This window comes from Colletotrichum paranaense, assembly GCF_030867605.1.
Source record: "Colletotrichum paranaense strain IMI 384185 chromosome Unknown Scaffold_4.1, whole genome shotgun sequence".
NCBI classification, from domain to species: Eukaryota; Fungi; Ascomycota; class Sordariomycetes; order Glomerellales; family Glomerellaceae; genus Colletotrichum; species Colletotrichum paranaense.
The window spans coordinates 1,380,753-1,402,364 of record NW_026848962.1 but is presented as its reverse complement, the minus strand read 5'-3'; the positions used below and the strand labels follow the sequence as shown (position 1 = coordinate 1,402,364).

The following is a 21,612-nucleotide window of genomic DNA, read 5'->3' as shown; positions in this document are numbered from 1 at the left end:
TAAAGTTGAACTCGCATGCTTTTTCGCGATAGCTGTAAAAGGTGTGTGAACCAGGCGAGCTTGTTGAGAGTTTGAGGTACCGACCAAGTGACATTCACCCAGGCCTGTTTGGGGCCCTTTTTGGGTAAGCCAGCTGCCCAACAATGTTTGTGGGAGCTGGCTGAGGTGATTCTGTGCTTCTTGGGTCGGACCCGGCGTGATGTTCACATACGGTAAATAGCCCGCATTCTCATGGTTCTGTGATCCAGCCTGATTTCTCCAGCAAAAGTCCGCTCAGGATTACCTCAGTTCGCTTGCGTCGTGCCTGCACTCATTGTCGGTCGAAAGGGCAGAATAGTGAATGATGGATGGGGCTTTGCTTCCTTCACAGAATGACGCAGCAGCCGCCTCCCTCGCCCTTCTCGAAGGTCAACAAGGCGGCGCGAGTGGCGGCCTCAAAGACATCGTCGACGCCCTCGCCGCTCAAACTGGAGCATTCGAGGTATTTCCGGGCTCCAATCTCCTTGGCGGCAGCGTCGCCCTCTTGGTGTGTGACAAAGCGCATCGACTTCTTTCGCATTTCCTCAATCGCTACGGGGTCTTCGCGGAGATCCTTCTTCAGTCCGACGAGGATGATGGGGACGCCTTCGCAGAGTCGAGTAACCTCTTCCACCCACTGTAGCCTACTGTCAGCTGTCCAGCCCTAATTTGTTCAAATACCTCAATCATTTTCAAACCCACCTTGTGCTTGACGTTGTCGAGTGAATCGGGCGTGTCGATGGAGAAGCCGACCAGGATGACGTGCGCCTTGGAGTAGGCGAGGGGACGTAGCCGCTCGTAGTCCTCCTGTCCGGCGGTATCCCATAGCGCAAGCTGCACCGACTTTCCATCTACTCTGCAATCTGTGACGTAGTTCTCGAAGACGGTAGGAATCTAAAGGTAAAATCTCGTTAGGAAATCGGTCGTTGGGGCGAAGAGAGGAGTCGCCAGTGGTACTCACGTAGTGCTGCAAAACACCAATTGTTAGCAAAGATCCTGAGACTCGAGATCAGATCATTGGGGAGGATTATTAAATTGAACATACGGTAGGGAAATATCCAAGTGTGAAGACGCTAAGCAAACTAGTCTTTCCGCAAGCACCGTCCCCTACAATGACGAGTTTCCTGGAGGCAGCATGTCAGCAAGCAAAGAGCAGATAAGATGGGTTACAGAAGTCAGGCTGCCCCTGCTCGGTAGAACCAGGCAGAGATGTTGAGAGCTTTGCGCGTGGCCAGCAAGAGGGCGTGGCCAGCGGCGGAGACCGACGAATATCTAGATCGATGGGAATCGAACAGGCGACGTACCTCCGAATAACGTTGGTGGGATTTGCTGCTGCCATGGCTGCGGTTGTGGTTGTGGTTGTGGTTGAGAATCGGGCGAGAGGGTCGTCGGGGGAAAGAGGATAGGCGACCCGAAGTCAATTGACGGGCGGATCGAAGTTCGGTTCGTCCGAGCCGATTTTCGACGTCGAGCACTGCGGCGTCGAAAAGATCGAGACGAGGCCCAAGAAAATATCGTGGGCGCTGCGAGTCGAGGGTGTTAAACGAAGTCGTCGATAGTGGCGATCGGTGGGTTCGTCTTTTTGGGATCCGTACGTCGCAGGGTCGTATCGGGGTGGGAGCAGGTAGCAAGCGTCGGGGGGCGGAGAAGGCGACAAATGGGATTGTGCCAGTAAACAATATTTGGGTGTTTGAGGAGGTGGGTGCCGCGGGATCAATCCGTTCGTCTCCTTTTCTGCGCCGAGTGGAGATATGATCTCAAAAAGGGAATGCGGAGTGAGTGAGTAATGGCGGATATGTCGGGAGGAAGTGGAAAGAATGGAAAGGTGATGAGGAAGAGGAGAGAAGGAAGAAAGTTGTAGTGGTCGTGGGATGTGTGGTGGACGACGACAGTGAGCTTAAAGCTGTTGGCAATTGGATTGCAAATGTACAACGGTAAGGTACTCCGTAGTGGAGGAGAAAGATGCAGCTGGAAAGAAACGGGCCCGAGGGTCAGTGCAGGCCGATGGGAAGGAACGAAAGGCCGATGGGCGAATACCTTCTTAGATACCTTAGGTGCGGCGAAAGGGGAGGGGGGGGGGTGTTCCTTGTATCTTTTTTTCTCTCTCACTTCTCGTCTCTTCCCTTTCTTTTCCTTCGTTCCCGGGGAGCAGCCAACTGGAACGAGGACGTGACTGAACGGCTGATTCGGGGGTAAACAAAAACTGGTGAGGCCGGGCGTTGCAGCTGGGCTGGGAATACGAGCTGAAGAAATTCCACGGGGGTAATCGCGCGTTGAAGAAATGGCAAGGGAAAGGACCCAAGTATGTATGCTGCCCGTAGTACGGATACTCCGTACAGCTACAAATAGGAATATCTGTGTAGGAAAACCGAAGAACTAACTGCTAGAGCCGGAGCTAACTACTAGACAGACAGGCAGACAGACGGGCCAAAGGGGGGACTTGAGAAGGACAATGTGGCCCGGGGTACGGAGGACGGAGCACACAGACGGGCGAGCGCGAAAGTGACGGGCGGTATCCCACCGTTACTCGCAGTTCGTTGCCAAGCTTGTTTTGTTTCTTGCTGCTGTTTGGATCTTGGCGAGTTGATCAATCAATTCGAGTGTCTGTTTTCTCATTCGAGAAAGCTGATAACTAGTCCGAGAGAGGGCGTAATAATGGACAGATAGATGCTTTGAGTAGAGCGAGTAAGAAAATAGAAGAAAATAAAACACCAGCTAAGGGACTTTTGTAAACCAGAAGAGCAACAGGTCTACTAAAGTACCTTGGCCAGGTATCCGTACAGCAACAGTAATCGTCTGTACTTTTTTTCTTCTTATTTTTTCATCTTCTGTAATGTTTGCTTGCGTAGCTACGTATCGCGTACCTTGCAGTCAGAAAGAAACACAAAACCGGGACATGGAAGTCCACCACGGAAGCTACCCTGAGAATGGACGATGCTCTCTACCAGGGCAGTGCGGGTTCCCTCAACTCAATTCTCTTTGGACTCTGTCACTCTGGACCTGAGTTCTGGTCTCTATCTGCTCAGTGTCCAAGACCATGGCGGTTGACCTAACAAAAGTGCGGGTGCGCCAAGCGGCGCGTGTTGTGGCACAGCAAATACCTTACCTTAGCACTTTTCTGTCCACAAGGAACATTGAACAATACCACCAAGGAAAGAAAAAAAAAAAGGGACGATGACACACGGATGGTACCGTTTCTGGAGTTGAGGCCCGTCCGGCCCAGACCCTCACTCAGAGTCCTTACCCAGCCCCCAAACTACGGCAGGCCCATCAATGTCCGGTCCTAGCACCCCAGTGTCTTCGTTTTTGCTTGCCGGCGCCCTCCCCGTCCAGGATAGTCCTAGATTGCTGGATGCAAAACGCTTTGCTGTTGACGCGGCTGGGGAGAGGGAAGAAGGCAACAGGTCCAAACCTCTGGGTGATGGTTCAACCGTCATCATCAATGACTCTCTCTCTTTCTTGCTCTCTCGCACGAACCAGTCTGTGATCCCACGCCATTATGCGGAGCGATGACAGACAGGCGGAACTCTGTCTAGTCCAAGGTCGTAAGGTACTACGGATACTACCTTACCCTGAGCTCTCCATCAACACTGAATTGGCCTCGATTGGCCTTGGCCATGGAAGGGCCATGTCGTAACTACGGTACACGTATTCCAAGATCGTTATGCGACTTGCTCTAGGTTCCTAATCTGCTATGATAGACCAGCAAGGCGAAACCGAGACCACGAATACTCGCATTCTCTCGGAGAGATGGTCAGTATTCCGCTTGACGTATGATGTATCTACCTTTCAGAGAAATGCTAAATCAGTTTGGCAATGACGATCCAAGATACGGGCTCCGTCCCCAAAGACACCCTTTGAGCGGACGTTTTACCGCTGACGGCTGAGCTAACCTACCCGACCTCCGGGCGCCCCTCCATTTTTTTCTTGCGCCGCCGTGCGCCCAGTTTTCTAAAATAAGGTACTCCCGATCTGTTTCCCCCCCAATCGTCCGCCCCTTGTCCTGGACATCCCAAGTTCCTGGACGCAAAGACTGTAGCTTGAAAGACAATGGGACACAGCACAAATCGTTGCCAAGGTTTCTTCAGACGTCGATCGCTGACTTTGAATGGTTCTTGACTTGTAGCGTTCTAGATTTCCTATTGTAGATTGATGTTGCCCATTTACGCGGCACGAGACTCCTCCTGGCTAGGAACTGAGTTGAGAATCTGTCATCAAAGTCATCGTCAGCTACTTACATCATGTCGTACGTACCTCCACGTTTGAGAAGTCAAGAAGAGACGGAGAAGGGAAGAGGACGTTAAAGCATCAAGCATTCAAACATCGGATGGCCGTAACGGCACCGATTCCGCCGGCAAGCCGTATGTCTCATCCTCTTTCATTCCCAAGTCATTAGTATTGAACCGCCCCCGGGTACTTGTTTTCCGAACCATAATTCCCCGTCCCATCCCATCCCATCCCGCGCTCCCAATCCGTCATCCGCCAGCCCTGAACTTATTAAGGCACCTACCAGCCTGCAGCCCATTTGCTTGGGTAGGTAGTCCCTGGAGTGCCGGTTGGGAAGAAAAAAGCCACAAGAACCTTCTTGGCCAGTAGCAAAAGACACGCGTGCCATGTTTCTGCTTCTTGCTTTGCTGTGCGGCGGCCATCCCACACATCCCAACCGTCCCGCTGTGCTACGTGTGTATCTCTGTGCAACTCATCGCCATAGGCTGTGTTGCCAAGCCGTGCCGTCTTATAGCACCCGACTTTCTAGACAACTCGCGGCCAATCTGCAAGTGCCCGGCACGCCACATCGAGAGCGTCGTAAAAGGACAGGGAACTTTGCTTACTCGCTTGGCAAGCCCATCCGAATGGCGTCGGTATTGAGAGTTGCTGGCGCGAGGTTATTGGTGTCAAGCTCAACCAAGCAAAAGACTTGGTATGCACTTTGGCATCTTTGAAATTTGACGTAGCTTCGCCAACGAGCTGGGTTCTTTCTTCATGGCCTGGTCCGACACAGCTGCTGCGCAGTCACTGCTTGGCGAGAATTCTTAGAATACACCAAAGTACCGGTGAGCTTGTGTCCACCTCGGGGTCAACAGGCTCGTTTCGTCATCGGAGTCCGGGAGACTGTTGACAGAATGGGCGGAGAGATGCCCCTTCCCATCATCTCGCTCTCGTTTCGTCGCTTCTCAGCCAACATGTATTCCGTAAACACTCATACAAACAGCATTGTGGACCCAACTTCCGCGGTGGGTACCCCGCCTGGCCCGCCTTATGGATACCATGGCATGGCTGATTGAGGCTGTGTTGGCATTCGAGCGTTCCTGGTGCTCTCTCGTTCAGAGTCGTCACCTGCAGCCAATGATACTACACAACTGGACGTTTGCGAGGAACTCTGGTCGACCTCCGAGGCTGCTAGTCGCACGGCGACGGGATACATTATACGGGTCTCCCTGTGAGGCAGAACGTTCCTGGCTAACTGTTCGCGTGAGGTCCAGGAGTATGGTGTTCCATTGCATCGCTGCCCGCAAAATTAGGATGCGCTCCCGTCCAGGATCTGCCGGTCACACCTGTCTGATGCGTGCACGTTGCCGAACCTGATCGGCGAGCGGGAATCCACAACGTCCAGCATTTGCCCCATGACTGTACACTTTGGCCGGCGTTCATCGTCCCCGATATATCTTGATGATATCATGATCGAGGCCAATGCTGAGAGAGAGAGTCAGAGCGAGTCGGCCAGGAAGCATAGCACTCCCCGGTAACCGTAGCCTCAAAGTATGGCATAGCCGCCGGGACTGAGATCTCCATAGGCCGTCCCCGCAACTGTCGGTGGCCGCGCGGTTCCGGGGGTTAGAGGCTGAAAATGCGGGATGGTTCGGAACGGGTGGGATGTTCTCTTCCTCAACCTCCGAGCGCCGCTATCGCTCGAGGCACCTGACCTCAACTACCGCCGGCTGTCCCGGGCACAACTAAGCATATCCAATAGTTATATGGGCAGGGCGAGAGTCTGTTGACACTTGACAGTCATAGAGCCCAACCACCGCCCTTTTCTTAGTGGCAGTGTTGATTCTTGATCCGCCAAAGTTGAATTGGTTTGCGTGTCCTCCCTTCTTGGCGTGCCTGGAGTTGAACAGTCCATGGGAAACAAGGCCAATCGCGTCGACGAATTGGGGGGTATGAGATGTTTTACGAGGGAGTTTGTGAGAGCATAGGTGGAACAGCTGCGCTGCCAGAAGCTTGTTGCCACGGAGCTTGTGACAACGAATGTTGCCAAACATATGACTAACTTGTTTGACAGCGGGGTAGTTTGGGAACCGCAGGGAGCTGCCAAAGTTTGCTGAGAGCGAGACAGCTGGCTAGTACTTGCTTGTATGTCAGACCCAGCTGGAAAACACTTGGACGATTCGCTTTTGGCAGACTTGAAAGAAGGACGATCGTCTTCTAAGATGATGTATGTAGTTGATGGCACGACCCGCGCTTTGGCGAGCTGCTTCACTTGGCGGTCAATGGCGGTGGCCAAGCTTCTCGGGTGCTCTGGATGCGTGGGACAAGAGCTAATTGAGAAAGCTACCCATACAGCTTGCTATATGGAGGCTGTAGGTCTTGAGATGACATCAGATCCTGAACCGATTCGCACGTGACAGGCATCGCGGTGTTTGGTGTTTGGTGTTTGGACCTTGAATCGTGGGACGGACCTGGGTGCCTGGCTAGGGGCCTCGAAATCGAATAACTTTCCGGGTTCTCATTCCGTTAGGCACAGACACAGGGCCTTAGGTAAGCTCCAGGCCCAGGGTGAATATCGGGATCTGGTCATGTCAGCTGGGTTTTGGATCTCAAGATGGGAATCCACCAAAGCCTGATGCCTGGTTCAGTGGTTACTCAGCTAGAGAGAGCCTCAGGCAAGAAGCTCAATCACGAGCAAAGGCCATAGAGGTTGCAGCTTTGTCAGCCACTCAGTGCAGCCAGCTCTGTTGGGTCCCCACAAAACGCAAAAGTAATTGGACCCGCTGGGCAAGCAGTCACGTGGACGACGGCACAAACCTCTCACCTCTTTTGGCCTTGAAATCTGATTGATGGGACCAACCAAAGGTACCTTCCTTAGGTACCTTACCTTACTGACCCAGGTTTCCAAGTTCCTGATGTGAGTGAGCCTGGTAAAGTGCACACCCCGAGTGATAGGCAATTGGGTAGGGCCCCTGCCTCAGGTCCCTCACCACCTGTCACTTCCCCCTCCCTGTGATGTACTTCTCCTACGCAAACCTGCTGACGAGTGACCTGGGCATGACATGCAATCCCACTCTCCCTTCAATCCCTCCCTCCGCCCATAGCGGAACGAACAACGACACGCATCCGTTGGATCAGAGATCCAGAGGTACCTCACTTCCATCCTTTTACTTTCATGACATTGGTATCGTCGCCTACCATATGGGTGTCGTTCTCTGTTTCCCATTGATGGAAAGGAAAGGAATTCGAACAGCGGATAATTCAATCCATTCAGCTCTTCATCCTCCCTTCCGCTGAAATATTGAGGTCGTTTTTGCCCAACCTAACTCATTTCGAACTGCTCTTTCCCAAGGTACCTCACCTTGCCTTACCTAAAGATCCAATCCAAGGTACTCAACCTTGGAATTTAGCGACCAACGAACCACACAGAGGCACTCATCATCGGCCCGCGCTCTGCTTGTCACACACTCATCAGCCCCAATCAAGCCCACCACCACCACCAACACCACCACCAGCCTTGCGACTGCACTGCGATTCGATTCGTGTGCCTTTCAAGTTGAACTATCATCAACCTGCAAGGTGGTGGTTTCAGGGGCAAAAAAAGAGGAAGAATATCGATAGAGGAAACAAGGCCGAAAAAACCAACAAAAATCATACCCTTTACCGTTTTGGCCTTTCGTGCTGCACCTTCACGGCGGACTGTTTGTCCCCTTGGCAAGACACAAGTGTGGCTGCCCCGGCGCCCCATCTCGAATAATATTCGCCTCCACCTGTGAGTCCTGCCTCATCACCACCACCCTCAGCCCGCCCAAAGCCCGCCCAGCGCGCTACATCCCGCCTGCCACTTTCGCGAGCCGCTACCCACAAACGCCCACCCAACTTCAATCACACACAATCTCTCCGAACACCTCGAGCGTCATTGCGAAGAGGGGCAGCTGTGGTTTTATTTCTGCTTACGCATCTTTCCACATAGCTTTACCTCACCCAGTATCGCCTCATTCTCGAACCCGACCGACCGCCGAATTCGAGCTCGACTTCACCTCTCTCTCTATCCCTCTCGCCGAACCCGAATCCAGCGCTTACTCCCCCACCGCACTCACAACCGCAAACTACCCTTCATCTATCCCTCTCTATGACATCGACGTCGCTCGCTTCGTAGCAGAGACTAGAAATGCCGGCCAACCATCGCCAGCCGGCAGCTCAGACGCCAGCGTCACCGAATACAAAGTCCACCGCGAGATACACAAACAAGGATGGCTCCAAGATCATCACCGTCCCGAAAGGCCCCCCCTCCGCCGAACCCTCGCAACCCTCTACTCCGACCTCGTCGGCAAAGGCGCCCAGCGTCCAGACCCTCGATACCAACGGTGCTGACCCCTCAGCGCCTACTGTGAATCGAAAGAAGCAGAAGCGTCGGGCAAAGGCTGCCGCCAAAGCTGCTGCCGAGCAAGCCGCTGTCCAACCACCAAACGGACGTCGCCCGAGTCCTGCTCCTGGTGCGCCCGCGCCCAAACCCCAGGTTGCCCAAGATGACGAGGATCAGGAGTCCAGCGATGACGAGCCCGAAGACCATCACTCTACCGACGACCGGCCCCATGCCAACGGCTTCTCCGCGACCAAATCCAAAAAGTCCAAAAAGAAGAAGAAGAAGAACGGAAAGAACCCGCAGCTGGCCAACAGCCAGTACGACAGTGTTCCGTTTCCTCATTCTCACTCCCACTCGCCATTGACGCCCCGTGGCCCTGGTATCTCCAAGGATAAGATCTGGAACACCAGCTCGCAGGAGGAGCGGGAGCGCATCAAGGAGTTCTGGTTGGGTCTCGGCGAAGACGAGCGCAAGTCGCTAGTCAAGGTCGAAAAGGACGCCGTCCTGAAAAAGATGAAGGAGCAGCAAAAGCATACATGCAGCTGTACTGTTTGTGGCAGGAAGCGCACCGCCATTGAGGAGGAACTCGAAGGCCTGTACGACGCTTACTATGAGGAGCTCGAGACCTTTGCGAACAACGGAGAAGGACCGCATATTCTGCCCCCTCACCGCGAATTCCCCTTGCGACCTTCACGCATTCCGTCATCCTACACAGGCCAACCACCGTCACGCGGCCGTATAGTGGAACATGTAGGCGACGATGACGACGAGGAGGAGCCAGAGGAGGAGTACAGCGACGAGGAGGAGGATCTCGAGGAGGAGGAGGAAGAAGAGGAAGACGAAGAAGACGACGAGTACAGCGACGAAGATGAACCCCCCGAAGATACTCACCCTCACGATCGAGACGTTGCCGACTTCTTGACGTTTGGGAACAGCCTGCAAGTCAAGGGTATGCAGCTTCTGGACTCCCTACTCTGCAGATATGGTAACATGGACTTAGGCGGCATACTCACCGTTGCGGATGACCTCCTCAAAAACGACGGCAAGCGTTTCATCGAAATGATGGAGCAGCTCGCCGAACGCCGCATGGCCCGAGAAGAGGACGCCAAGGAGCACTTCTCTCGCGGCTACGCTCATCCCGCCAACGGCTCTTACTCGAATCATAACCATCCTCCTCCCGAAGACGACTATGACGACGAAGATGAGGAGGAGGATGAGGACTATGATGACAGTCAAGAAGAGGAATACGAGGATGAAGAAGTGAGCTCCTCTCAATACACATATGACCATAAACACTCGAGTACTGAGCATTACTGTTGTCATCATCAGGACACGATGACCGAGGAACAGCGCATGGAAGAGGGTCGTCGCATGTTCCAAATATTCGCCGCTCGAATGTTTGAGCAACGGGTCCTGACAGCCTATCGAGACATGGTCGCCAAGCAACGCCAGCAACAGCTCATCGAGGAACTCGAGGAGGAAAATAGGCAAACCGCTCAGAAGAAAGCCAAGAAGGCCAAAGAGAACCAGAAGCGCAAGGACAAGGCCGCGCTGAAGAAACAGCAACAGGCCGAGGAGAAGGCGCGGAAGGAGGCCGAGAAGGCTGCAGAGGAGGCCGCTCGACTCGAGGAGCAGCGGCGAAAGGTGGAAGAGCAGAGAATGAGAGCGGAGGAGAAACGTCGAAAGAAAGAAGAGCAGAAGCGACTGGAAGAAGAAGAACGCCTTCGCAAAGAGACCGATCGACAACGCCGACTCCAGGAACAGCAAGAGAAGCGCGCGGAGCAAGAACGCAAAGCGCGCGAATCCCGCGAGAAGACTCAGAAGCTCAAGGAAGAAGCACGATTACGCGAACAGGAAATCCGAGACCAGAAGGACAAGGAGCTCCGTGAGCGCAAAGAGAAGCAGGAACAGGCCAAACGCGACAAGGAGGCCAAGGCCAAGGCTGAGAAGGAAAGCAAGGATCGCATCAAGCAGGAGGAAAAGGCTGCCCCAAAGGCTGCCACGGTTGCTGCTGCTCCTATTCCCATCCCCACCTCAGGCCGGCGACTATCGCAACACCCAGTACCGATTCCGACACATCCATCCAACCCAGCATCCTATGCGTCCCCCAAGATACCCGTTGCAACACCGGCTCTTCCCAAAGCTCCGACACCAATCCGTCCTAAGCATGCCTCTCAGCCACTGGACACCAGCTTGCCTGAATCCCAAGCTTCGCGATCAGGCTCTACTGCCAGCCAAAACCCATCGCCACACCCTGCGACACCCGGCCGCATGAGTCCTGGGCCGATTGGTTCATGGAAGACTAGCGTGGCGACCACAAGCTCGCTACCCCATCCCAATTCCATATCACCTTCGAGTATGAAAGGCCCGATGCAGCCTGGCCCCTTCGGCATGCCTATGAGCATGCCTCCACCCGGCTTCAACCCGCCGCCAGGTCTGGGAAATCGTCTGCCAGACCCAAACATCTTTGGTCCGCCTGGTATTACCGGGTTTGGCAGACCTCCTCCCCCTCTAGGCATGATGGCCGTTCCGCCAGGTCTTAACGGGCCAGCTGGACGTGGCTTCATGCCCGGCCCACCTCCTGGCTTCCCACAGCCCATGGGCGACCATATGCAAAACATGGCGCCAGGACCCGGATCACATTCGAGACAACATTCCGGCAGCTTCGACCCAGCTACATCGCCAATTCCAACACAGCCTATCGGCAGGCCAGCGCCCATTGGACGACCAGGTAGTGTGGTTCAGGGACACCGAAATGATGCATCAGACGACTTCACAAACCAACAGCATCTTGGCAGCAGCGTCCTGGTAGATGATGCATCGGACCCGATGAACGCAGCAATCAATGCGGCAAGGCACCGTAGCCAGTTGCAACGGTCAGCGTTTCCACTGCCATTCGACAATGGGTTTTCTAGCATCAACAATAGCTTGTGGGGACCCTCACCAATGTCATACACCGTGGCCCCCGGAGTGGGAAACTCGACCTGGGGAAGCCCTACTATGATGCAGCCTATGCCTCCGATCCGTACGGCGGGAAACCCTCGTTCGGTGACGATTCGGCTCATGATGTGTCGAGCCTGCAAGGAGCTGCAAGCCCGCAACCCGAAGAGCTCAGAGTCTTTTGTTGATCTAGCAGCGGTCAAGGCAGAGGTTGACCAGCTCAATAGGACTGAGTCTGTCCCTGAAGTTGATCTGTTGGCTCTCGCCGAAACAGAAGGCAACCTGCAGAATGGTGGCGGCACCTTTGAGGTCCAGTTGGATGCAAACGGCCCAGGGCAGCACTTGATGCGATGGGTACCTGAGTTCAACGACATGGCGTATCCTGCCCATAGGCCCGTAGGTGCACCAGGCGAGATCGGAAGCCCCATCATCGGCAGCGGCGCACCTGCGTTCTTGGCTAGAGGACACTAGAGTGGTCTGTCTAGCGAGAGTCCCAGGCCCGTTGCCTCGTCTGAGAGCTCTGCATCCTCGACCGATGCACTTCACCGTCGTGTCATGTTCCGCGCGATGCAGAATGGATGCATCAACAGGGCCACCAGAGGCACTTCTCGCTAGAATTAGAATAGGAAGGCCAGTAAGCCAACCCGAGCCCTGAGTTGGCCTTGGTCATGATTGTTTGAAGGGGACATTTGAGTCGGTGAAGGATGGGACTCTTCTTTTTTTTCTCAAAACTCAGTAATCGAACCCCTTCTTTGGGGTTGCCCGGATAGCTAGCGCATGGAGGGCGATTCCCTTCCAAGCGAGCATCCTCCGCATGGCTTTGTGTGCCTGCGTAGCGGCTAATAGAGACTATCTGCGTTCTTTCAGTATGCCCTCGTTCGTGGTCTTGTGGTTGTTGATTAACATGACTGTGCCGTTTGTGAACGACATGACAACATTGCCGACTGATGAAAAAGAGAGAGATGAGCCTCGACTACTAGAAATGGCTCTGTGATCCATGCAACTTGCGAGTGAGCCACTCACTTACTCAAAGTACGCCAAATCTAAGCTAATGTTGAACACAACCCAACCTTCAAGACATCCACTCCCCACATACATCACGATGCGCGCTTTGTTATTGTGTCCCACCCTACACCCACAATGGGGATTTCCCAAAATCTTTTCTCTTCTCCCCACTTGGACACAGAACCACAAATTAGCAAATCCAGAACATGAAGCCATCCTGGGCCTGAGGAACCCATCCAACCCTAATATATACGCCGGTTGCCCGGCTAGCTCAATCGGTAGAGCGTGAGACTCTTAATCTCAAGGTTGTGGGTTCGACCCGTATGCTACTTTCCCTATTTCTCTCATGTTCTCTAGAACATGTCACTAACAAGCACTAGCCACGTCGGGCTCAATTCCCGTCAGCGATTGACGCAACTTCTCTTTTTGATCATGTTGTCTTTGTTTTGTCTTCAATTCCATGGCTGTAATTTGTTCGAAAGAAAAACTCCTAGTCCCAAATATCGCGAAGTTCAGCAGCTTTGATTACATCTTCTTTAGGTGCCAGCCTAGAGCAAGATCTCAAAGGAAACGATCCAAGAACATGTCTAGACGTTGGACGACTTCTCTGAAAGCCTGACTTACATGCGAGAACCTCCCATCGGCGCTCTAGCCAAGATGCTCCCATACTTTGAAACCCCACCAGCCGTTGGAATGAAATCCTCAACCCTCAACCCGGCCTTTTCCTGGAAGATGCAAATGACATCCGACCCTCCAAACCGGAAACACGAAACCTCGTCCCCCTTCCTCACCACATCCCCCTCTGCGACAAACAAGTCCACAGACGATACCATGGCCATCCCGATGGGCAAGAACGCAACCTTGCCGAGGACCGGGTTCTCAATCACCACCAACCCCCTTGTCTGGAGGAACTGATACCCTGGGTTTTCGGAAGCGTCCGCCCCGCCCATCATACGCACCTGTCCGTCGCCGACGGTATCGGCCTCGAGATGCGCCATGCCCTGGATATTCTTCGCCTCGAGCACTCTGCCCGACACGGGCGCGTGTTGGCGGTGGTAGTTTGTGGTATTCAGGAACGCATGCATCCAGATCCCGCCGTCAAAGTCTGCGGCGTGAGCGCTGCCCTGGAGCAGCATGCTGATCGGCCAGCGGACGTTTTTGATCTCGACGGAGCCGTACGGGGTGATTTTGGTGACGCTTTGGTTGGCGAGGGAGTTGTCATAGGTGCAGTCTGCTGGGTAGACTATCACGCTGTCGTCGTCGGGGGAGGCGATTGGTCGAAGGCCCGGTTTGAGGCGGCGGGTGAAGAAGGAGTTGAAGGTCCGGAAACCGCCTTTTGGGATTTCTGCTTCATGGAAGCGGTAAGGGGGTGAGGTTGCGAAGGATTGGAGGGAGGAAGGGGTGATGGAGGCGGGTGTGTCGAGGAATTGGCCGACGAGTTGCGCGTAGACTACGATCCAGGAGGATAGCCAGGTAAGGCCTTGCGAGTCTGGGCGGATTGGAGTTTGGAGTTTACGGAGAGAGGGTTGATCTAGCACGAAGTAGAATGTGCAGAGGATGTCGTAGATGTCTTTGCCTTCGAAGCTCTCGCGGGGCACCCATTTCAGGAGGTCGTTTGCGAAGGTCAGGAACGAGTGTGCGTCTTTGATGGCTAGTTTGGACATGAAGTCTGGATTCTTATCGCGGGCGGAGCGGACTGCGGAGTCTAGGCCTCCTGGGCTGACTTGTTCGAGGTAGCTGATGAGCATGACGATGACTGGGTTGAAGCGGAAGTACCCATCGTTGGAGGTAGATATTTCTTGGATGGCTTTCTGGGTAATACCTGGGGCCTTGCTGTCGAGGTGAGAGATGGGAGAGATGCTGGTGACTTCGTCGGGTACGGTTGTTACGCTGAGTGACATGATGAGTGATCGACTTGCTATATGTCAGACTGTTTTCTGTTGGATGTGACTGGAATCAAAGAGTTGCTGGTAGAAAGTGGCAACATGCCAAGCTTCAACCAGACTTCAAGGGGGATCTATATAACCTTTGGTTTCGCTAGAAGCCGATCGGTAGAATGCCAATCCATCTCAACAACGGTCCGTAGCAGTGAACCCGCCAGATGGTAAGCTACCTACAATGCGGATGTCTTGCGACAGAGGTGGCGTTCGTGATGGTCTTCCCTCGGAGAACTTATTTGAAGTCGTCAAGTCGGGTTCATGCACAGCTCCCCCAATCAAGTGATTCCCCCCGGGTACATTGCCGCATCCAAATGACATAGCCGAGGGACACTGTTGAGATGGAAAAGATGGGATTTTTGCCCTTCTTGACGTGAACCACGAGCTTACTGCCAAACATAGAATGGTTTACGGGCCGCCCACATGGCTGAGGTGTTGAGGCGTACGAGGCTCGTGTTGAGGCGCGGTTCATTCGTACGGGTTTCCGCCACTGCTGTGTATTTCTTGCCTACGAGTTAAGTTTGGCCGGTCTTTCCATAATATAAGGATGAAAATAAACCTATTTTTGTGAAAGAATGCCTCGAAATGCGAAGAGTTGGCGGCATCGTTGGATTTTGAAAGGCCACACTTGTGGTCCAGTACTGGAACCATTCTGCGATGCCATACTGATGACCATTGATTCAGGCACACCTCGCATTATTACAAAGTTTAACTTGATCAGACAGATTTTGAGGACTGACAATTCTGTCTCGAAGAGTGAAAACTGGTCCTTTTGACTATGCCACATCATGACAATTCCCCTCTCGATAGCACCTGACGGCATAACTGTCGCGCTGATGAGACTCAAAGTCAGCCGCACTCAGTCGAAACTGGCTGACTTTTGCCGCTATCAAGAATTGTTGGATGTTGATCTCTTGTATATTAATGGCCATTCTCGGTGCTTTATTTGTAATTGGTGCAAGGAGCGTTGCTGTTCCGTGCATTTCTCGGGATTTACTGAGAAAGGTTTAGCGCGGTGAGGATTGGAAACCTCACTTCCGAAAACGGAAACTGGCCGACGAGACGAAGACCTACGCTGCGCACCCAATATGTCTTTCGGATCCGTCAGGGATACAACGCAGAACTTTGCTAGGTCACCAGAAAACGGAATAACAAAGCTTGTGATATTTAGAGCGACATTTCACAGGCTAGATTGCTGGCAAACACATCGAGCATAGTGGTAAATGCTGAAGAGCATCAGTTGATGTTCCAAAGGACGCGATGCTTGATCGAGCCATTTCCCACAAAGAGTGCTTGCACCTTCTTCAAGCAAGAGCTGCACAGCTAACCGTCTCAAGCACTGCCGCTCTATTATTGTGTCTTGTAAGAACTACTCTGAATGACACAAAGCTTCACTGAAACTCAAGACTAACGTACCTAGGTCGTCTTGTACCTTTTGACAGCCAGCACTTATAATGCGTATTTCCATAAACTTGCCGCGTTCCCAGGACCGCTATTAGGAAGATGCAGTCTGGTGAGTACGCCTTAGCTGGATCTAGTTGGACTTGCAATGCTCAAGTTTCTCGCCCTAGATCTGGCGAATCTTTCACTCTCAGACTGGCCGCTTTCACTACGCCATCCAAGAGCAGCATCGCAAACATGGTAGGGCTTTCCTCCCCCCAAGCCATGAAAAATACTTAATAAATTGAACGTTGATAGGGCCCGTTGTCCGAATTTCTCCCAATGAGCTCTCCTTTGCTTCAGTGGAGTCGTGGAAGGCAATCTACGGCCACCGCGCTGCAGGCGCAGCACCAGTGACCAAAAGCGAGTTTTACGATATCTATGGCGCAGGCTTCAAATCATTATGCATCGGTAGTGAGCGTGATCCTCATAAGCACGGCCAAATGCGCAGAATGCTCTCTGCTGCCTTTTCCACAAAGATGTTGCTGGACCAGGAAGATATTATTACCAAGACAGTCGACGCTTTCGTACATCGGCTTGGGGAAGATCGTTTCCGAACTGAGGGTCTCAACATGACCAAGTGGTATGAGATGATAGCCTTTGACTCCTTGGGCGAAATGGCGTTTGGCGAATCCTTTCATAGTGTCAAAGCTGGTAAGTAAATAGAAGTTGAGAGTTTCAAGCCTAAAGCTTTAGCTCGGAGATGGCCAAGCAGAACATCGCAATATTAATCACTTCGCATTATAGGAAAGCCACACAGCTGGTCGGAGATCATAGTCAGCCATCTATACTTCATCACACTGGTTGACAACCTTCGTCGTCTCCCTTTTGTGGCTACAGCAGCCCGCGTGCTACTCCCGTCAACTCTTGCTGTCCAAAATCAGAACTCCCAGTATAGCCGGAAAAAGGTCGAAGAGTACGTAAAATACTAACCTCACGCTTGGGTGCATGTAGCTCATGGTTGATTGTTGACCCTGGAACTACAGACGTCTATCCAAAAAGTCAAACCGCAATGACTTTCTGTCTACCGTTGTCAAGAGTTACGAAGTGGGAGCTATCAGCAAAGAAGAGATGGCAGCCCATGTGTCAACTTTGACGTGCGTCCCCTCAGTTCAAGGTCATTTGGGAATGCTCGAGGTTTTGCTAACGATATACTCATAGAATCGCGGGTGGCGAGACGACTGCGACATTCCTTGCCGCGGCGACATACTATCTGCTCCAAAATCCAGCGTGTCTACTAAAGCTTCAAACAGAGATAACGGCAAAATTCTCTTCATTCGAAGAGATCAATGCCACTGCAGCTCGCCAGCTCCCATACTTGCAGGCCGTCATCAGCGAGGGCCTTAGGTTGTATGCACCGGGCTCTCAGGGGTTTCCGCGATTATCGCCAGGCATGAATGTCGGCGATATCTACGTCCCAGCGGGTGTAAGTAAACTTGAAGCACAATCAAAAGAATAGAGTCTGATGAGAGTGCCTATAGGCTGAGGTATTCACGCACACGTGGACTCTGACGCATAGCGAAGGGTATTTCTCTGACCCGAAAAGCTTCAAGCCTGAACGCTGGCTAGACGCGGGATCCACAGATGTCCGCGAGGCTAGCCAGCCATTTTCCATGGGCCCTCGGGGATGCTTGGGACAAAAGTGAGTTTTGCAGCCCTTAACGCTTTGTGAACGCACCCTAGTTTACAAGCGATCCCATGCTAATACGACTATCAAGCTTCGCATACATGGAAATCAATCTCATCTTGGCCAAGATGCTGTGGCAGTACGACCTAGAGCTGGTTGACAAAGATTTAGATTGGGAACAGGAAAGCCAACTACATGTGATGTGGTGGAAACCCGCACTCATGGTCCGTTTTACGCATAGAACACCTTGATTGAAGCCAACGAGCGCCTTCACAGCCGGTAAGAATCAGCCGCGCCAGGGATGTGAAAGGCCATAAGAGGTGCGAGAGTGAGGAAAAGTCACGATCAATATTCCATGTTCATGCACGTTTAAGTTTCAAATTTGCTTCGTATCACGACCGACCAACCATCATTGCAGAAATATAGTGTCAGCCTAGCAAAGCGTGGTCGGCGCCCATGACTTTGGTCTTGGGCTAGTCATTCTTGAAGACCTTTAAGCATCATGAACACGACTGAACAGTGTGAAAATTCGAAAGCTTCTCCGCAAAGCCTGATTTATAGCTGCCATATTGTTAATGAAACACACGGGGCTTGAGCTTCACCATCAGACGAGGCTTCTCCCACAACGTATGCATCCTTGAATCCCGGTGCCAGTCGAGACTCTCGTCAGCGAGCTCCAAGTCGTACCTATAGACCAGCTTCGCCATAGTTGTGTGAATTTCCATCCAGCCAAGGCTGCGACGTTTGATGATTAGAACGTGCCTCAAACCACCATATCATTATTTGGAACTCACCTTCGTCCCATGCATGATCGTGTTCCATATGAAAACGGCTGACTTGCATCGAGGTCATCCGTTGGGTTGTCCACGAGCCACCGCTCAGGTCTGAATTCCCACGGCTCGTCAAAGTTCGAGGATGACATACTTGCCGCAAAGGTACTCGTCGAAACTGTGGTCTTGAAATGAACTTATGTAAGCTAAGAGTTCCCAAGGCAAGGAAATGTAAGTACGCACCCCGCCTGGCAAGAAATGACCATCAACCGTGCAGCCACCATTGGGTACTACACGGGGAAGGGCAAAAGGAAGCGGAGGATAGACGCGCATAGCCTCCTGCGCCACGGCTCTGAGATACTTCAATGGAGTCGCCGTCACCGCAGTGATATCCTCGTAGCTAACAAAAGCTGACCGCACCTCATCCTGTAAGCGCGCCAGAATCGCAGGGTTCTTGAGCAGGTAGTACGTCATGCAAGAAAGAGTAGTGGCTGTCGTCTCGCTGCCGGCAATGCTGGAAAAGGACTATGAGTACGTTTCATAAGGGATAACTTGGGCGACTTACACAAAGTCAGAAGAATGTGCTGCAATCTGGGCGTCCGATATTGCCGCCTCATTACGGGCTTCGATCATTTTCGTGAGGAAATCTTCTCGATCCGACTGTGAGGCCAGGCGACTACCAGAAAAGGGCCTTAGCGTTGCAACACAAAAAGACGGCGTTTGCCCATGGGATGTGTGCAGTCAAACCTTTGAACCAAATCCATGGTGTACTTTTGATGCGTGCGACTGTCTTTGAGAAGCTTGTCAATAAGGCCAGAAAACACTGTCTGGGCAATGCCGGCGAGGGCTGGAAATCTGCGAAAGCAGTCGGCGAGAGCCCCCATACGCAAGCTTTTGGTGACGATCGAAATCCAGAAGTGCTCCTTGCCCGAGTCGACACCGCCAAAGTCCTTGCCAAAAGCCAGGCTTCCAATTATATCGAAGGTGGCGAGGTTGAACCACATGACCATGTCGGTTCCTTGAGTCCCCACGTCTACCATTCCAATCTTCTCAATAAGGCGGTCGACACATTCAGCGACCATCGGTTCTTGTGACTTGAGAGACCTGTCGGAAAATGCGGTACCAAGATATCTACGCATCTCTGCGTGCTTCTTGGGATCACGCTCGCTAACGATAGACAAGGCCTCCGCGGCGAAGTTGCCCCCATCATAGAATTCACTCTTGATGAAAGGCTCAACACCCTTGCGTACACCATAGATATCCTGCCATGACGATGCCGAACTGAAGCTTAATTCGTTTGGTGCTACGCGAACGACGGGCCCTGGTACGATAAAAGAGTCAGAGCGAGCACTCCCAGAGTAGGTGTCTGCACATGGGTCATGCAACTCACCGTACTTTTCGTGTAGCTCAAGTTGACGATACGGCTGACGACCACTCATGAAGTTCCACGAATACAAAGCCTACATAAGAATGTGTGAGTACTTGCACGCGGCACAGCACAATAAGAGGGAGTGCTAGAACTTGCATTGCTAAGTGACGCCGATTTAGGGCCTGGAAACTTTCGTAAAGGATGGAACCACCATGTTGCAACTTTGTACAGAACCACGGCGACCAACGCCTACGTGAGAGCGCTTTGATTAGGGAAAAGGTTTACTGACATGGGAGCTACACAATCAGCTTACCAGGCCAGCTATCTGAGACTTCATGTTAAAATTCCCTTGAACCTCGTGGTGAAATGATCTCTAAGCTCGCAAAAGTCGACTACCCGTCCTCACACATATTGACTGCTACGCTCAACTTTCTATTTGTAGTCCGGGCATTTCTGGTTGAGGCAGATCCCGAAGGCTCACTCCGGCCGAGATCCCCACCTCGGACTTTTACTACTTTCAGCGACGGCGAGATACTGTGCTCATCCGGTCAGCGCACGGAGGTAAGGACTAGGGTGGCTATACTAGAACCAACTTTTGTTGCATAAGTGGTCATCTACCTTGAACCAATAGGCATTAAACTGCATACTGAATACAATAGTACATTGTTGATCAACTCTCAATAAGACAGGACAAAAGGTGAGAGTAGCGATAAGTCCAAGTAACCGTGAATTACGTCAAACGTTGTCATACTAGCGCCTGCTACTTCCATGAAACCCTGTGTCTGCTTTGCCCAACTGTCCGCTTTGGATGCGTACCAATTGTACCCCACTGAAGGAAACGTTCCCTAAGAGAATACTACACCGCCGTCTACGATCAAACTCTGCCCAGTGATCTGATCCGAGTCTTTTCCTGCCAGAAAACTTACCAAACCAGCGACGTCTTCAGGAGTCTGCATTTCGCCTTGATCAGCTGTCATAAGGCTTAATCGTCACCGGCCAAGACATACCTGAGGTTTCTTAGACGCAATGCGGGTCGCAACACCGTTCTCAAACGCAGCACCTTTGGGAAGTCCCATTCTAGTTGTAAGGCTAGTGTCAATGGTCTCCCACATATCAGTACGGACCATGCCCGGACAGTATGCGTTGACCGTAATGCCGTGCTGTGCCATGTCCATAGCAACAGCTTGGGTGAGCCCCCGAACAGCCCATTTACTGACGGAGTATGCTGGCGCGAAATGAGACTGCAGATTCGTCAACTTCCTTTCTGCACGTTACTAGAGTTCTGATGTGGCATACTGGTCGGTATCCTGAGATAGAACAAGCTCCGACCAACTTACCGCCTCGACCCTGCTTGATCATCTCCTGAGCTGCATATTTATAGCACAAAAAGACCCCCCGAACATTGATCTATGTCATATCAACACGTGAAATACAGAAGTCTTGGGCTAGAAACTTACAGCCTGCACTTTATCCCATTCACTGGCACTGATTTCGAGGATCGGTTTGACGAGAATCACACCAGCGTTTGCGACCATCACCTGTGGACCCACCCAGCTTAGCTCCGACTTTGACATCGGCGTATTGATTCATACTTACATCAATCCCTCCAAGCATCTCTGATGTGTTTCGAATCAAATTCACGACATCGTCTTCGTTGCTGATGTCTGCAGTAAGAACAGCAGTCCGCACACCTCCACATTGTCAGCTGACGTGGGTGGAATATGTGAGAAGCTCATATCCATGAGCTGACCTTTCAGTTCAAGCTCATATTGTAGCTCTCTCAACTTGACTTCTTGGCTAGCAAGATCGTCAATGGCTATTTGGAAACCATCTTGCGCCAGGCGCAGTGCTATGGCTCGGCCGATGCCATTAGCGGATCCCGTAACTAAAGCTGTACGAGTAGACATTGTGTTATGGAGCAACATTTCCAA

The 21,612-nt window shown here is 52.3% G+C and overlaps 5 protein-coding genes across 5 annotated transcripts; 2 read left to right on the top strand and 3 right to left on the bottom strand.

Annotated features, from left to right (window-relative positions):
• Window positions 1-364: 364 nt before the first annotated feature.
• Window positions 365-1,357, bottom strand: CPAR01_05452 (GTP-binding protein rho2; the record flags this gene model as incomplete). The annotated part of the gene is made up of 5 exons (XM_060489730.1): window positions 365-655; window positions 721-912; window positions 980-985; window positions 1,064-1,142; window positions 1,323-1,357. 5 exons carry the CDS (start codon window positions 1,355-1,357, stop codon window positions 365-367), a joined length of 603 nt encoding a protein of 200 aa, XP_060351196.1.
• Window positions 1,358-8,398: 7,041 nt separating this feature from the next.
• On the top strand, window positions 8,399-12,004 carry CPAR01_05451 (stress response protein NST1; the record flags this gene model as incomplete). The annotated part of the gene is made up of 1 exon (XM_060489729.1): window positions 8,399-12,004. One exon carries the CDS (start codon window positions 8,399-8,401, stop codon window positions 12,002-12,004), a length of 3,606 nt encoding a protein of 1,201 aa, XP_060351195.1.
• A 1,154-nt stretch (window positions 12,005-13,158) lies between these two features.
• CPAR01_05450 (uncharacterized protein) lies at window positions 13,159-14,439 on the bottom strand (the record flags this gene model as incomplete). Its single annotated transcript, XM_060489728.1, has 1 exon — window positions 13,159-14,439. One exon carries the CDS (start codon window positions 14,437-14,439, stop codon window positions 13,159-13,161), a length of 1,281 nt encoding a protein of 426 aa, XP_060351194.1.
• A 1,124-nt stretch (window positions 14,440-15,563) lies between these two features.
• CPAR01_05449 (BCL4p) lies at window positions 15,564-17,793 on the top strand (the record flags this gene model as incomplete). Its single annotated transcript, XM_060489727.1, has 9 exons — window positions 15,564-15,635; window positions 15,730-15,837; window positions 15,896-15,992; window positions 16,174-16,569; window positions 16,663-16,831; window positions 16,902-17,012; window positions 17,077-17,341; window positions 17,397-17,557; window positions 17,634-17,793. 9 exons carry the CDS (start codon window positions 15,564-15,566, stop codon window positions 17,791-17,793), a joined length of 1,539 nt encoding a protein of 512 aa, XP_060351193.1.
• Window positions 17,794-18,114: 321 nt separating this feature from the next.
• On the bottom strand, window positions 18,115-21,588 carry CPAR01_05448 (benzoate 4-monooxygenase cytochrome P450; the record flags this gene model as incomplete). Its single annotated transcript, XM_060489726.1, has 12 exons — window positions 18,115-18,277; window positions 18,337-18,497; window positions 18,556-18,826; window positions 18,878-18,988; window positions 19,060-19,633; window positions 19,703-19,772; window positions 20,608-20,631; window positions 20,689-20,922; window positions 20,978-21,088; window positions 21,139-21,219; window positions 21,278-21,372; window positions 21,432-21,588. 12 exons carry the CDS (start codon window positions 21,586-21,588, stop codon window positions 18,115-18,117), a joined length of 2,052 nt encoding a protein of 683 aa, XP_060351192.1.
• Between the last annotated feature and the right edge of the window lie 24 nt (window positions 21,589-21,612).